Raw genomic sequence first — 15,768 nt, 5'->3', positions numbered from 1 at the left:
TCTGGAGAGAGGGAGGTCTGGGCATCTTTGCTTAGACTGCTGCCCCCGCGACCCGGCCCCGGATAAGCGGAAGAAAATGGATGGAAAATGGATGGATGTACAGTATTCTGCCTATTTGGTACTGATGGCTGTGAGCTGAATAATGTTGGGATGCCAAGATATGATTTCATTTGTCACCTCTGTATGGTAAGATGTTCTGAGTGAACCAAGTCTTGTTCTTCCAGGAGGGTGTGTGGCTGTGGAGTGACAGTTTCAATTTTGACTTCACATTCTGGGGACCAAGGCAGCCTGACAGTGCCGGTAGAAGTGAACATTGTATGATATGTAATGATGTAATGATGATCTATTGTCTTTCATTTGGAGTGATTGCAACAGAAGAAAGAACACTGTTAAAGTGGGGGTGGGGGTGTACTCTTTTCTAATGAATCACCTTAGTTTATTTATGGTTTTGAAATGGGAATTTTCTGACAGGTCACTGGCCAAACATTTCAAGATGGTCCTTGGCTTAATACTAAAACTCATTGCAGGTCTAATTGTTTACCTTCTAGGTGTTGCCAGTGACATGCCTTGTACCCAGAAGAAATCATATGTTTGTGGCAGAGCCCTGTGCGGACGTCGCACACCTACAAATGTCGGCGGTTCTGATTTCTTTTCAGTTTAATCAAATGGTATCTTGATCAGCAATTTGTCATATCTATAATTGCAAATGTTTCTACATCACTTGAAAAGCAATGCAATAAACCAGTTACAAGTGATTTTCTATTGTCAAAGAAGCAGAATCCATTTGTTGCATCTCTGTGGGTTTTACAGAGTGGAAAGCATGGTTATCATTGTCGGTGAGGATGCAGTTTTACTTTCTCAATGTTGGCCGTAACCCATTTGTGGGCGCAGTAAGAAATCTTCCTGTCTTCTGAAAGGTGGTCTAAATGTGAAGTGCCTTTGTCTTCAACCTTTTTAGATGTCTGCAGAGACAATTACTGCATGTGGTTGTTAATGTAAGCGTCCTTTAACTGAAAATTTTGCTCCTTCATCTGCTGTGTGTGCTGCTTATTTATGTATGATCCCACTGGTTTAATTTTTTCTTCTGTCCATTCAAAGATGACTTTTTTTGTTTTGTTTTTTAAATTGAGAACTTGCAAAATTAAACTCAAAGGGTGCTTAAAGAAAAAACTGGAGCCACCTTGCTCACAGTGGACTTCTCCCTCTGGGTCGAGAGTGTGGGAGAGTTGCTGCCCCAAGTGAAGTGGTGTCTTGTTCATGAGTAAGGGTAAAATCAAGTGTGAACTTTTCAAGCGGCTAGGGGAAATATCACCAGTAATACAGATGTTGTACCAGACCATTGTGATGAAGGAGCAGAGCCGAAAGCCAAAGCTCTCGATTTACCAGTCAGTCTACACTCCAACCCTCACCTATGGTCACAATAGGTGGGTAGTGGCCGAAAGAGTAAGAATGCAAATACGACTGGTCGAGTTTCCTTTGTAAGGTTGCCAGACTTCTTGCTAGAGATGGGCCGTGGAGCTCAGACAATAACTATTTGTTTTAGTTAAACGTAAAAGATTTTAATACCAACGAGGATATAGGTGAGACCAAATGAAACATCTGACGGGTCATTTTTACTAAAAAAGTAAATGGAAAAAACAAAACGCTTTTAATAAATTGATGAACCCATGTAAAACATTCATCTTTGAAGTTACTCTTTAAAAATACAGGTCCGATAGATAACATGGTTATGTACAGCATTTACATCACATAGTACCAACAAATCTATACTGGGATTTTTACATTTAATGTGGTCAAACCATATTAATAGACCAAGCAAGCACATTTTATTTTCATGTGTTTGTCTACATAAGTCAGTTGTGGCCATTTGGAAAACATTTACAAATTAAATGAACATGTTTTATGTTGGCTACATAAAGCTACTGGTTAACTAAGGTTAAACAGACCAACTCTTCTAAATAATTGCAGTGAATGTTTTTAAATGGCCCCAATAGTTTTCATGTAACAAAAAAGATATTTTCTGTTTCTGCAATTACAGAACCAGGAAGAACCCTTGAGAGAAAAGTAAAAGGCAATGTTACAGCAGAATGGTATATTGCACAAGCAAATCAGCATTCAGGAAATCTTTAAAGAAAACTGGGCTGAGATGCAAAAAAGGCAGATATTTAGTGCTAGAGACATGCATCTCTATTCACAGTATTTATCAATGAACACTAATCTGCCCCCTTTAGTGGATGGTGGTCATGGAGGCAGCAGAATACACATGGCCACAGTGATTATGTTTCCTGCTCACAAGGTTGTGGCAGCAGCATTTGCCTAAATAAAATAAAACTACCGACACCTAAGAACAGCATGCAATGAGTTTAAAAAGTGGTACTCTAAAGGACCTGGCCCACAGTAGCTGCACTAATGCCAAGTTTGCTATATTGACCCAACTTCAAACATCTTTAACCATTAAATATCTCAAGTGCAAACATATCAGGTCTAGCCTAACGTCAGCAGAGCACAAGGGGAACCATTTCTTCTGTGATGGCAGATAAGTAGCAAGTCCTTCCTAAGTCACCATGAGCTATTTACTTGGTGTGATCTTCTCTAGTCCTGGCCAGGTGGGAATGTAGTATCGAGGCAAAGTGCCTTCCATGAGCCTTTCCATCCACAAGCCCAGGCGGTCTAGTTTGTGGTGGATCTGCAGGGTGGATATGCTGCGAGATCGGTTGGGCTTGCGCGTTGGGTGGTCATCACGGGAACCTGACTTCGACCTCCCCCCTGAAGTGCCCCCTTCATCCTCAGATGACTTGCCGTCAAGGTCTTCACCAGTGTAGACAGGCTTAAACAGACAAAGGTATTTTTTGTGTCCATTAAGCGCCAGCACATAGCCAGTGTAGTCTATCTTGTGGGATCCCCAGTCATCGTCATCTGCATCATTCTGCATGGCGTCCTGGGCGTATTCCAGCAGTGTGTTCATCCACTGGCTGTGCTTGTCAATATTCAGGAAGGAGAAATGTAGTGTGAGGCTCCTAGGAGAGTGTTAAGAGAATTAATGTGAGAAAGTATAAATAAACAAAATAACGGACCTTATTTGTTCCACAAAAGAAAAAGTGAATGTTCAGCTTACCCTGTGAAAGAGTAGACCTCTTTGGCAAACTTGCTAAGGAGAATGTTCTTTGAGGCGTCGGTGAGCACCAGCACTATGTTCATGTGTCCGGGCCTCAGTTTCACCAGGTTGCTCATGTAAGTGATATCTGTCAGTTCAGTCACCTCCACAAAATTCTTCTTGGGAGGTCGACTAAAGTAAACAGCAAAAGTAAAGATCTTAAAACCGTGATGATAAATCCTGCACTCAAAGTATGAAAATTTATTCTTGCCTTGAATTACTGCTCCCAGGTGACCCATTTTCTGCTTTTGTGCCATCTTTGGCCTTTGGTTTGGTCTGTTTATCTTCACTAGAGTCACTGAAAATACACAAAGAAGGTGCTATTGAGTAAAATTAATAGCACTGTAACTTTGTTTTCTGCTTTTTGTCTACAGTGTCTTACACAAATACCAGGAAAAGGTGTCATTGCTGTAGTTAGTGATCTTATGAAACATGCGTGTGGTAAATCAACCAACCTGAAGGCCTGAATGACCACAGTTCCAAACAAGATGAACAAGGCAGAGAAGATAAGGGACAGAAGTGGCATCATCTCCCGCCTGCAAGTCATCACAAATGTCTTAATGCAACAAGACACACTGTATTTCCATTTTAAGACCATGTTCTTCCATGAAAGAAAGCTTGTTTGCAAACTGTGTACTGCTATAATGCAATTTTAATCCTCAGAATAATTGAATCTGACTGTTACATCAACATCTCAAGTTAAAATTAAACTTCAGTCAGAAAGTTAAAGCACACTAAAATTTCTACCTACCAGTTGTTATGCAGAATATCATCAATAACGTCAGAGAGGTAATCATAAGACGCATAAATCCATCGGATTACAAACATCTGAAAATTTTAGAGGATTACATTAAGTAACAGTACTTGTTTATAATAATAAAACTCATTTAACATCTTCAACCCTTTTTGATTCAAAGAGATCATACAGAGGCAAACTCATTATTGAGCTCAGGCAGCATGGCGTCATGGATGAGGATGGACGGGTCCTTCTGAAGTCGCTCCAGCTCCTCCACAAGACGTTGCTTGTCCTCTTCACTGCCATTCCAGGCAGTCACTGGCTTAAACAAGGCCTTTCCTGCAGCATTGCGCCTCTCCAGGATCACAACCTGCACACACAAACACATATGAACAACAGAACAATTTAAAGCAACAAAACATGACTATCACCAAGTCTCCTAATATAAAACTGGAATAATACACTTTTCAGTCTAGCACTTCTTCTTTCCCTTTCTAAATGGCAAATACAAATACTGCAACCTGCTGGTAGGGAGAGTTATTTCTCTCACACAGGCGCAGAATATACAGTATGTGTTAGTTGGCCGTTGGCTGTAGTCTGTGTGGTGTGTTGTCGACAGGACTGGACAAAGACAACGTGAGGCAATGCAACAGTCGGTCTATGGCGGTGCTAGTACTTTCACATCAGCTTGGTGTGTCTGTGTCCTATGACATGAACCAAACTAAAAGCTCAGTACAAGTACAAATCGTTTCTGGTAGATACTGCCATGTTGATTTGTGTATAAGTTGTCATTTAAGTGTGTTCTTAATAAGTATTTTGATTATATAAAAGGGCTATATTTCAGATGATCTGACAGCATTGGCTGGCAGTTTGATGCTATCACTCCACTTCTTGTCACTACTGCATGGAATCTGGCTGCAAAATGTGTCACAAAAGGAAACATGGCCACCCCTGTATTGGAGATATTTTAGCTTCGCTTTTGCAAAACAGCAAGAAGTGGTAACACATAGTCCATCTTTACATATGGTCTATGGGACAAAAACTTGAAATCATTACTTTGTCTCAAATGCTTGCACTACTGCGTCATTCTACTGCATATTAGATCAAATCAACCTAAATCCCATATCCTAAATCAATGCCAGCTCTCAAATCCACATGCAGAGTCCTGGTGGAACTGGCAGCTCTAGTGTTGGTGTACCTGTGGTTGTGACTGTGCACTGTCCTTCTTCTGCATGAGGATATCACAAAGTGGTTGTTGTAACCGTTGGTACACATAGGCAAATCTCACAACTTCCTTGGTATTGGTGGAGGCAAATGAGAGAAACTCCTGGTTCCCAAAAGAAAAGGTTTCTTCATCACCTGTGATTAGCAGGACACAGTATCTGAGGGGAGGACAGAGAATACAGTGTTATTAAATACAAACTACATCTTAACATACTGTAAATGAAATGCGGAAAGTACAGCAAAAATTAAATCCACTTGGTTTCATATTTCAGTTCTCTCTTATGTATCAGTTGAGAACAGACATTTAAAAAAAAAAAAATCAAATGTTGGATTATCTTACTTCCTGCGTCTATGGAACTGTTTGACAGGACAGAGCTCATCAAAGAGCTTCTGGTTGACCAGTCGTGGTGCAAGGAGAAATTTGTTGTTTGACATGAACTCATCAATAATTTGCTTTTTCATTCCTTTAGCCTGCACAGAACAAACATAGAATAAAAACAGGTGAGGTAACATTTCAATGAACGTGTGCAGATGTAAAAATAACTGTGACTGATTAAATCAGACCTGTAGAACAGGAAGCTTTCATCAAGCTCCATATTTTGTCTGATTTACCTGTATAATGTCAGCAGGCTTGCCAGCGTTCTCTTTGAAGACCAGCATAGTTGGAGCATAAGTGTTAATATTGAATTGTTTCTGCAAATTGGCAGTCTCTGAAAGACCCTGGTCCACATAGCCAAACTGCAAGTAGTCCTTATAAGCAAAAGCTGTCAACTGGAGATGCAGAAATAAGTTACTGATGTTTGTTTTAGTAATGCAGTTACTAAGGTACATTTCACATAAAGACAGGCAAGAAAAGAACGTACTTTGTAAAGTAGAGGAACTACGGGCACTTGATCGAACAGAAGCACATGCGGCTTGTTGAGCTCATGCCAGCTGTTCAAGAACTGCAGGTCATTCTTTTCAGTGACCTGAAATTTGGATATTCCAAACAGTTTCATTCATTTTGATGTATGCAACCTATGAATCTGTCTGTATATGCACCATAAATCTGTTTAACTACCGGTACACAGTTTTACAAATAAAGCAGTGTAATTCATTTTGTTTATGCTGCATAAACAGTACAATGTTTATCACAAGACAGGCAGTTTTTTACCTGCTCCACGAGTCTCTGAGGCAGAAGGTCTTCTACAAACTGCTTCAGGTGCTCCTTTGCTACAACATAATGAAAAAACGTCACTTTGCCATTGATGACTCCAAGTATTGATGGAGTACGATGAGCACCGAGGTGATTCGCTAACCGTCTCTCATAGCCAACATCCACCACACCAATACCAACACCTGCAAAGACAAGATTTCCACAGACACACACATATCAACCATTTCAACTCTCCCCATGCATTTTCACCAAGAACAAGGCTACTGTATCATTTTGAATGATTTATAAGCTCATTGCAAACCTAAAGCCTCCATCTCCTCGACCACCTCTTTCCAGATAGGCTCAATGTGGATGCAGCTGAAGCACCAGTCAGAGGTGATCTTTATCAGGTATGGTCTCTTATAGCTGTCGGGCACCACGTCGTTGACATACTGGTTAAAGTGCAATGTGTACTTGCTGTCAGTAAAGTCTCTGTGGTTCTTGCTGTTGAAGGGAAAATTAAAGGACTCGTCAAAGTAAAAGCTGTCATGGTGATGCCTGTAGCGACCACTGCCATATGGCTGGGTGTCATCAGTCTGCCCATAACGATCATAATTGGCACGTTTGTCTTCATTAGACAGGATCTATATTTTGAATAGAACAAATATAAATATGAAGGACATCTTCCTCTCCTGCATGTGTTAGTGGCTTTTTATCACAAATTACATACACATACCATATGATACTAAAGGTTATGCATTACAGTAGCTGTGCAATATATTAAAGAATTCAATTTTTTATAAGGACTAACCTCATAGGACTTGGTAATCTTGATAAACATGTCTTCAGCATCTGGATTTTTGTTTTTGTCAGGATGCCTTGAGAAGGAAATACTCTGTTAAGAACTGAATCAGGTTTATAATAAAAGATCAGTGTCATGTGAAAATATTTACCATTCTTTTGCAAGACGCTTATAGACCTTCTTGATTTCTGCCTGGCTTGCACTCCTGGCTAGTCCTAAGATTTTGTATGGATCCATCTCAGGCCCAGCATGGGCTGAACCTGTCAGCAGCACTGAGAGGACCGCCACTACAGCCAGCAGCAGAGACATCTTTGACCATGCCATCACAGTTACCTTTAACACATCAGAAGAACTATCAGCATAAAGTTAAGGTGTACTAAATCTGAGGACGTTAAGCCCTGAAATTATGACACAGCCTTTAGCTGGCTAAAACTGCCATTACGCCACAATGACACCAGCCTGTGAGACTAATGATGCAAAGTGATGTACACAACCGGGGGGCTAAATATGGTGAAAATGGCATTATAGCACGATACTTACAGAAGCTAGACAGGCTAGATAATACCGTATATGTAAGTCAACTAGTACAGCAACAGACATTACCATATTATAATCTTACTGAAAAGTTACTGGGTTGTAATATTAACGTTATTCCTCGAAAATGAAAATGTTCACGCAGTTTTTCCATTAGGGTTAGCTGCGTTGCTACAGTGGTTAGCCGTATCGACGTATCAACCATATTCCCAGTCACCTCACACAGATGTGGTCAACCGGTGCTACGCCACATTTTTGGTGGTTTTGATATTCGTCAGCTCTTTGCTCGAAGCTGACGTAAAAAAACAACGAAATGCAAAGGGTGTGTTCACCACCAGCATCCCACAGATCCTCCAGGATAAGCTGACAACCTGCTGCTACGGCTATTACTTAGCAGGAGTAAAAGGGGAGGTGTCGAGTGACGAAAGTAGTTTCGGGAGATTGAGTTTTATCCATCCATCCATCCATTTTCCTCCGCTTATCCGGGACCGGGTCGCGGGGGCAGCAGTCTAAGCAAAGATGCCCAGACTTCTCTCTCCCAGACTTCCCTCTCTCCAGACACTTCCTCCAGCTCCTCCGCGGGAATGCTGAGGCGTTCCCAAGCCAGCCGAGAGACATAGTCCCTCCAGCGTGTCCTGGGTCTTCCCCGGGGCCTCCTCCCGGTGGGACATGCCTGGAACACCTTCCTAGGAAGGCGCCCAGGAGGCATCCGAAACAGATGCCCGAGCCACCTCAGCTGGCTCCTCTCGATGTGGAGGAGCAGCGGTTCTACTCTGAGCTCCTCCCGGGTGACCGAGCTCCTCACCCTATCTCTAAGGGTGCGCCCGGCCACCCTGCGGAGAAAGCTCATTTCGGGCACCTGTATCCGGGATCTTGCCCTTTCGGTCATGACCCAAGGTTCATGACCATAGGTGAGAGTCGGAACGTAGATTGACCAGTAAATCAAGAGAAAAATCTCTCGATTTACTTTAGATTGAGTTTTATTTTGTTTTATTTTATTTTGTGTTTTGTTCGATTTGTTGTTCGTCGCGCCGCAGTTTTGAGTGTAATCGTGTTAGCACAGTAATAAAATCAAGCGCACTCTATTTTTTTCCTATTGTACAGCCTCAGTGGACCAATCACGTGCACGTTGATGTAAACAAGGAAGTGGCTAATGCAACTGAGCACAAATACTACAAATTAAAACGCTTGTACACGAAAACGGTATTGTTTCCCTTGTGGACCATTTCGCCCATTTTAGGATACCGTCTGACTATATAACAGTTACATATTTACATTTTTTAATGACAGATCCTTTGCTTTTCTCATTCAGGTCGTTAGTATTAAATGGAGGAAAGACACAAGAATGTTCTTCGGCGCAACAGGGTCAGTCTCGTGAGAGACTTGGACCCATCCAACCTTTATGATGGCCTTATTGAAAAAGGAGTTTTTACCAACAACATGATCGATGAGATAAAGGTAGGTAGCTGTGTAAGTCACGAGACTGAGGTTCAGGTTGTAGCTTGTTTATTAACGCCCACAGCAACAATTTAATGTAATGTTGGTTCCGTGTTTCCTGTCAGAGCTCTGGTACCAGAGGCGACCAGGCCAGGAAGTTAGTCCTGGACTTGGAAACCCGTGGGAGTCGGGCCTTTCCATTATTCCTGGAGTGCCTTCAGGAGACAGGTCAGCACAGTCTAGCAGAGCTACTACAGACTGGAGCACCAACCGTTCAGCTGCAGCCTGCAACACCCACTGTTCGCCCTGTTGTCCAGCCTCTCCCAGTTTGTAAGTATTTGGTGCTATAGCATGTTTCATGAGAGTTAATGTCATAACTCTCTTTAAAGATAGTCTCTGTAGGCAAATGCGTACAGTAATTTGCAACTCAGTTTTTTCTTTTTAAATAGCCTCTCCAGTGGATGTTGATAAGCAAATAAAAGATGTCCCTGTATATCCATTACAGAGACCCAGTGCACCCACTCCATGTAAGCTATGCAGATAATTTACATATTAGTAACAATCTGTTCATTGGTGTTGACACATAATAATGCCTATGTCACAGCACCTGAGAGGGAGCACAAAAGACAAAAGCCACAAGGCAGAACCCGACTAGACAGTATTCAGGTAAGCGCTATTTATTTATCGTGTTCTTTCTGACCGGCAGAAATACATAGGCTGCTATTGGATCTGTTTAATTTCAGAATACATATTCACACTATGCCTCTGTCTTTGCTTCCTTTTTCATGTATGTGGATGGTAGATCTATAAAATGGATGCCAGCCCATGTGGACACTGCCTTATCATAAACAATGTGGATTTTGAGCCTCAGAGCAATCTGAAGAGTCGTAAAGGGTCCAACATAGACTGCAACAAGCTGGAAAGAAGATTCAAGGCACTCAACTTTATTGTGGAAGTGAAGTCAAACCTAAAACAAAGTGTAAGAATAATTTATTCTGCTTCTGTGTCCGAAGCCACAGATAAAATGTTTTAGTAAAGCTAACTGTGATATCCACATTTCAGAAAATAAAACGTGAACTGTCAGCTTTATCTAAGAAGGACCATTTGCAATATGACTGCTGTGTGGTTATCATGCTGTCCCATGGCACTGAGGTAAGATCTGTCCTGTAGTTGTTTTTCATCAGAGCAATCCACATCGATTGTATCATACCAGAGTTGTCTTTGACATACACAAGTTCAGATTAAGTTTTTCACAACCGCTTCCCCGGTGCCGTGTATGGTGTGGACGGACAGTGTGTCCCAGTTCAGCTTATCACAGACTACCTCAGCGGGCAGAAATGTCCTTCATTACAGGGCAAACCCAAACTTTTCTTCATCCAGGCATGTGGAGGAGGTAGCTTACAATGGACATACTATTAAATGTGTGAAAAGCGTAGTCCTACTTCCAGTATTTGTGGATTGTACATGCACTTTAAATGTGTTTTTGTCTTTGAGGTGAAAGAGACATGGGCTTTGAGGTGTCCCCTGATGAGGTTGAGCCATCCTTCGGCGGAGCAGATGACCAGACAGATGCCATACCGATGTCATCCAGCAGCGACTCTCTGAGCATGTCTGACGAACTGGATGCCAGAGCTACTTTGCCCACCCCAAGTGACATTCTGGTGTCCTACTCAACCTTTCCTGGTCTGTGTCTGTATGTGTGTGTGCTGCATTCGTGTTTCTGTGTTTATTTTGATACAGTAAATAACAGTCTTTCAGATACAGATCAAAGCTATATTTGTACAGTACTTGATTTGCTATGTGGATTTTCCTAATGCCACTTTGACCTTGTTACAAATACAGGTTACGTCTCTTGGAGAGACCCCAAGTCAGGCTCCTGGTATGTTGCGACGCTGGACCGTATTCTTGAGGAAAATGCTGCTACCAATGATCTGGTCACAATGTTGATGATGGTTGGTGCCTCTCATTTCATCAAAAGTAGCTTGAATCTCCTTGACCATTTATTGCTTCTTAAATTAAACAGACTCATCTGATTAATAAATGTGCTCATGTGCAGGTTAACAATGAAGTATCCCAAAACTCAGCAAAAGGGCTCTACAAGCAAATGCCTGGTTCCTTTAACTTCCTCCGTAAACTTCTCTACTTTCAAACCCAAGCATCACCCACGCAAAGTTCAACTTGACACACTTCCCGTTCATCTGTTTCAACATCATAAGTTATGACAGTCATTTCTTGGAATTATGTCTCAGCAGAGTTGCAGATTGTATGAATCTATAGCTGTGCTTTTTTTTTAGCTTTACTGTACACTTCTCTTGTTTGTGACATCTTGCTGTGTTTTTAATTTGTGGTGCAACTTTCCTCAGTGGTTTTTAGGTAGGTAGGTAGGTAGAACTTTATTGATCCTACAGTGGGGAAATTCCAGTGTTCCAGAAATTCCACTTTATATGAGGAAAATATGTACCTACTGCAAAAGTGTGGTTGAGGTTAATATTTGTTTATGTTCTTGGTGTCAATTTTTAATACACAGTTGTTGTTTTTTCAATAAAATGGGATTTTGTTAAATTATTTTCAGTGGAAATGGGGTTGTGGCAATGAAAGGTTTTGAACTGAATAGATAAGACTCACCTATGTCAGTTAAATATGTCCTCCAATTTCCTCCAGTATAGATGCAAACTCGTTACACTGAAATCAGGGCTTAACTGTGTTGGGGATTAGTTAGCCTCTCAACAGTGTTAAACATAGCAGGAGAACAAGAACAAAGCTTGTCTAACCTTATTTATGTAAGAGTTATACTGCAAATGTGAAGCCTCTCTCTGAAGATCTCAGTGAATCTGAATTTTTCCTCTATTTGAACTAGCTTTCCTGCATTCACTTTTCTGACTTGTGATAGCCAGAGTGTTCCTCCATGGTGCTTTTTGTTTGCCAGAGGTGTATTTAACCTTTTCAGGTGCAATGCATTAATACATTCAAGAGTTTTACAGGTAAAATGATCAAGAAATGAATCAACACAGTCTGATCTTAGCCTTACTGACACAGATATAGCTTCCATAAAGACTGAAAAAGTATGATAATTTAAATACCTTTTTAACAGCAACTGAAGTGTTATTTGTAGCAGGTAAAGCTGACATATCAGAGAAAACACAGAAATGGTCAGAGAGGCCACATCCTCGACAAAAGTGCTTGAGATGTCAACACTCATAGTTAAAACTAGATCCAGTGTGTGTGGGCCCTTCACATGTTTCAGCAAATCAGATGTTTCATGGACACCACTGAATTCTTGTGCATTTGTCTTTTGAATTATCAATATGAATGTTAAAGTCACCAGTTATGAAAATATCCTCATAATCTGTCGAGCTGACAGAGAGCAGCTCTGTGAAGTTCTCTATACAATTTGTAGATGATCATGGAGGCCATAAATTATTAACAGCAGGGTCATAGGTGTGCCTTTCAACACAAAACAAAGATACTCAAAATAGTCATAATCACCACATAATAACTTTGCACTGGAATGAGTTTTTACATATAGCAGCAACACTTCTGCCAGATCAATAAACAGTTATAAACTTAAAGTCTGGGGAAGCTGACTCAGTGAGAATTGGTGCAGTATTACTATTGTGTAACCACGTTTCAGATAAGAACATCAAATCAAGATTATTAGTAGTGATAAGATTATTGACAAAAAATGACTTGTTGCTAAGAGATCAAATATTTAATAAAGCTACCTTTGTAGAAGTGGTGGAAGGGCACTGAGCAGGCTGAGCCTGGCAAGGAATCGTTAACAATTTTTTTGGATTATAATGACTGAGCAGGGTGCACAATTCTTCCTCTGTTAGCTATTATGCCAGGGTCAGGGAAAACTACTGTTTGTCCGCTGGATCCCAGTTTGTCCTGGGAACATTCATGAGTGCCATTGTAGTGGATAAGTCTGTCGGTGGCCCAGATTAAATCACAGACAAATCACTACAATTCCAGTGATCATTTATTAATACAATAATTCAACAGGCAGGCTATAGAATCACCTTTTCCTCTGGGCAGAGGTTCATGTGTGGGAGTATTTAGAGAAGACACAGCATCAGCATTCCCTCTGGCAACTCCCACTCTAATACAACCTATCACTACTTTTAACAGCTCGCACCCCATAAACACTCCCATCCAGTTTCCCGGCAATGTTTAGGTTCTTTACCAGGAATTTCTTAAGATGGCCTGAAAATGAACTTCTAGTTTGTACTGAGTCAGCAAGTCTTTCCCTTTTTAAGATATAAACTTGAGGATGAGCACACAAACAATTTACACAAAGCTGACAAAGTACAGAGCAAAACTTGCAGAAGTTATGTAAGCATTTTTAAACTCACAGTGTGACCTAACTACACAGGTAATGTCTATGCCAGAGTGTTCCTCCATGGTGCTTTTTGTTTGCCAGAGGTGTATTTAACCTTTTCAGGTGCAATGCATTAATACATTCAAGAGTTTTACAGGTAAAATGATCAAGAAATGAATCAACACAGTCTGATCTTAGCCTTACTGACACAGATATAGCTTCCATAAAGACTGAAAAAGTATGATAATTTAAATACCTTTTTAACAGCAACTGAAGTGTTATTTGTAGCAGGTAAAGCTGACATATCAGAGAAAACACAGAAATGGTCAGAGAGGCCACATCCTCGACAAAAGTGCTTGAGATGTCAACACTCATAGTTAAAACTAGATCCAGTGTGTGTGGGCCCTTCACATGTTTCAGCAAATCAGATGTTTCATGGACACCACTGAATTCTTGTGCATTTGTCTTTTGAATTATCAATATGAATGTTAAAGTCACCAGTTATGAAAATATCCTCATAATCTGTCGAGCTGACAGAGAGCAGCTCTGTGAAGTTCTCTATACAATTTGTAGATGATCATGGAGGCCATAAATTATTAACAGCAGGGTCATAGGTGTGCCTTTCAACACAAAACAAAGATACTCAAAACAGTCATAATCACCACATAACTGTTTGCACTGGAATGAGTCTTTACATATAGCAGCAACACTTCTGCCAGATCAATAAACAGTTATAAACTTAAAGTCTGGGGAAGCTGACTCAGTGAGAATTGGTGCAGTATTACTATTGTGTAACCACGTTTCAGATAAGAACATCAAATCAAGATTATTAGTAGTGATAAGATTATTGACAAAAAATGACTTGTTGCTAAGAGATCAAATATTTAATAAAGCTACCTTTGTAGAAGTGGTGGAAGGGCACTGAGCAGGCTGAGCCTGGCAAGGAATCGTTAACAATTTTTTTGGATTATAATGACTGAGCAGGGTGCACAATTCTTCCTCTGTTAGCTATTATGCCAGGGTCAGGGAAAACTACTGTTTGTCCGCTGGATCCCAGTTTGTCCTGGGAACATTCATGAGTGCCATTGTAGTGGATAAGTCTGTCGGTGGCCCAGATTAAATCACAGACAAATCACTACAATTCCAGTGATCATTTATTAATACAATAATTCAACAGGCAGGCTATAGAATCACCTTTTCCTCTGGGCAGAGGTTCATGTGTGGGAGTATTTAGAGAAGACACAGCATCAGCATTCCCTCTGGCAACTCCCACTCTAATACAACCTATCACTACTTTTAACAGCTCGCACCCCATAAACACTCCCATCCAGTTTCCCGGCAATGTTTAGGTTCTTTACCAGGAATTTCTTAAGATGGCCTGAAAATGAACTTCTAGTTTGTACTGAGTCAGCAAGTCTTTCCCTTTTTAAGATATAAACTTGAGGATGAGCACACAAACAATTTACACAAAGCTGACAAAGTACAGAGCAAAACTTGCAGAAGTTATGTAAGCATTTTTAAACTCACAGTGTGACCTAACTACACAGGTAATGTCTATGTGTAATCTACACACTCCTATTGTACTCTTTTACATATTAAATATAACTTGTTTGTTTTAACCACTACACCATCAGCTTTGTAACCTGGACCTGAGGTGGCTCTCCTTTGTGCTTGCTGATTTGCTGTGTTGTGAGTTGTTGGTGTTGTGGATCCTCATCTCTTGTCCCTGGCAGGGCGAACAGATGAGTGACGCAGGATTTACGTACTAAAGGTTTGTGAGAGGCTACATGCAGCTGAGAGCCGTCCAGCGCCATCAATCTGCTGAATCCTTCGTCTCCTCTTCTGACTGTTGGTAGTGGGCCACTGGTAAACACCTCAGTTAAAACCTTGCTTCAGAACTTCTGATTGCTGTTTCACAATGTCATTGGCCCCGACATGCACTATGATGTTTTCACGTAGGGTGTTTAGCCAGAATATTTGGAATTCTTGCTCTCATGTTGGAAAACAGTACGTTTTGGTATTTTTGCTGTTCATGTTACATTTTTAACAGCAAAGTCACCCACTATCAAGGTCTGGGGCATAGTAGTTAGCTTTCCTGTTAGCATTCTGCTTTCAGAATTACTCTCACTCCTTACCCTGCTTTGTGAGGATGAGATTACCATCCAGGTAGTTATCCAGAATAACTAGAAATAGCCCATATTTTACCAGACTGCTGCTCCTCTGAGCTCTCACGCTTGGTTAGTTTCCATGTTTGTCAATTGTATGCTTTGCCTTGTTCACTAAAGACTTTGACCGCTCAGATGTCTCTCACTGAATTGTCATGTTATTTTCATTATGAAATTTGCGGTCAGCTGAGTAGGAGGTACCGGATTGAGGCTCTTGTTTGTTTTGCATAATAGATGCAGACCGCCCTAGTCTAAGATGAATA

General features: G+C 40.9%; 2 protein-coding genes across 2 annotated transcripts; one reads left to right on the top strand and one right to left on the bottom strand.

Annotated features, from left to right (window-relative positions):
- Positions 1 to 1,576: 1,576 nt before the first annotated feature.
- Positions 1,577 to 8,097, bottom strand: dnajc16 (DnaJ (Hsp40) homolog, subfamily C, member 16). The gene is made up of 15 exons (XM_020612626.1): positions 7,803 to 8,097; positions 7,203 to 7,384; positions 7,061 to 7,127; positions 6,572 to 6,893; positions 6,268 to 6,452; positions 5,978 to 6,082; positions 5,727 to 5,885; positions 5,455 to 5,585; positions 5,089 to 5,272; positions 4,081 to 4,260; positions 3,906 to 3,982; positions 3,610 to 3,690; positions 3,366 to 3,452; positions 3,116 to 3,286; positions 1,577 to 3,017 (listed from the first exon to the last, which is right to left on the bottom strand). The coding sequence occupies exons 2-15, from the start codon at positions 7,373 to 7,375 to the stop codon at positions 2,570 to 2,572; spliced, it is 2,370 nt and encodes a 789-aa protein (XP_020468282.1). The 5' UTR covers positions 7,376 to 7,384; positions 7,803 to 8,097; the 3' UTR covers positions 1,577 to 2,569.
- A 491-nt stretch (positions 8,098 to 8,588) lies between these two features.
- Positions 8,589 to 12,520, top strand: casp9 (caspase 9, apoptosis-related cysteine peptidase). The gene is made up of 11 exons (XM_020612566.1): positions 8,589 to 8,788; positions 8,898 to 9,043; positions 9,148 to 9,352; positions 9,472 to 9,549; positions 9,627 to 9,688; positions 9,825 to 10,001; positions 10,085 to 10,179; positions 10,273 to 10,415; positions 10,517 to 10,705; positions 10,865 to 10,974; positions 11,079 to 12,520. The coding sequence occupies exons 2-11, from the start codon at positions 8,912 to 8,914 to the stop codon at positions 11,202 to 11,204; spliced, it is 1,317 nt and encodes a 438-aa protein (XP_020468222.1). The 5' UTR covers positions 8,589 to 8,788; positions 8,898 to 8,911; the 3' UTR covers positions 11,205 to 12,520.
- The last annotated feature ends 3,248 nt before the right edge of the window (positions 12,521 to 15,768 follow it).

The sequence above is a fragment of the Monopterus albus genome, unplaced genomic scaffold, assembly GCF_001952655.1.
Source record: "Monopterus albus unplaced genomic scaffold, M_albus_1.0 scaffold126.1, whole genome shotgun sequence".
Taxonomy (NCBI): Eukaryota; Metazoa; Chordata; class Actinopteri; order Synbranchiformes; family Synbranchidae; genus Monopterus; species Monopterus albus.
Note: the sequence above shows the minus strand (reverse complement) of the source record. Positions and strands in the feature narration are given on the sequence as shown.

Bases quoted from the DNA above. Each gene is read 5' to 3' on its own strand.
- dnajc16 (XM_020612626.1), bottom strand. From the start codon at position 7,375: ATGGCATGGTCAAAGATGTCTCTGCTGCTGGCTGTAGTGGCGGTCCTC. The intron at 6,453-6,571 runs GTTTGCAATGAG...TTGTCTTTGCAG, and splicing joins CGAGGAGATGGAGGCTTTAG to GTGTTGGTATTGGTGTGGTG. The intron at 5,886-5,977 runs GTACGTTCTTTT...CTGCATCTCCAG, and splicing joins TAGTTCCTCTACTTTACAAA to TTGACAGCTTTTGCTTATAA.
- casp9 (XM_020612566.1), top strand. From the start codon at position 8,912: ATGGAGGAAAGACACAAGAATGTTCTTCGGCGCAACAGGGTCAGTCTC. The intron at 9,689-9,824 runs GTAAGCGCTATT...TGTGGATGGTAG, and splicing joins CCCGACTAGACAGTATTCAG to ATCTATAAAATGGATGCCAG. The intron at 10,975-11,078 runs GTTGGTGCCTCT...GCTCATGTGCAG, and splicing joins TGGTCACAATGTTGATGATG to GTTAACAATGAAGTATCCCA.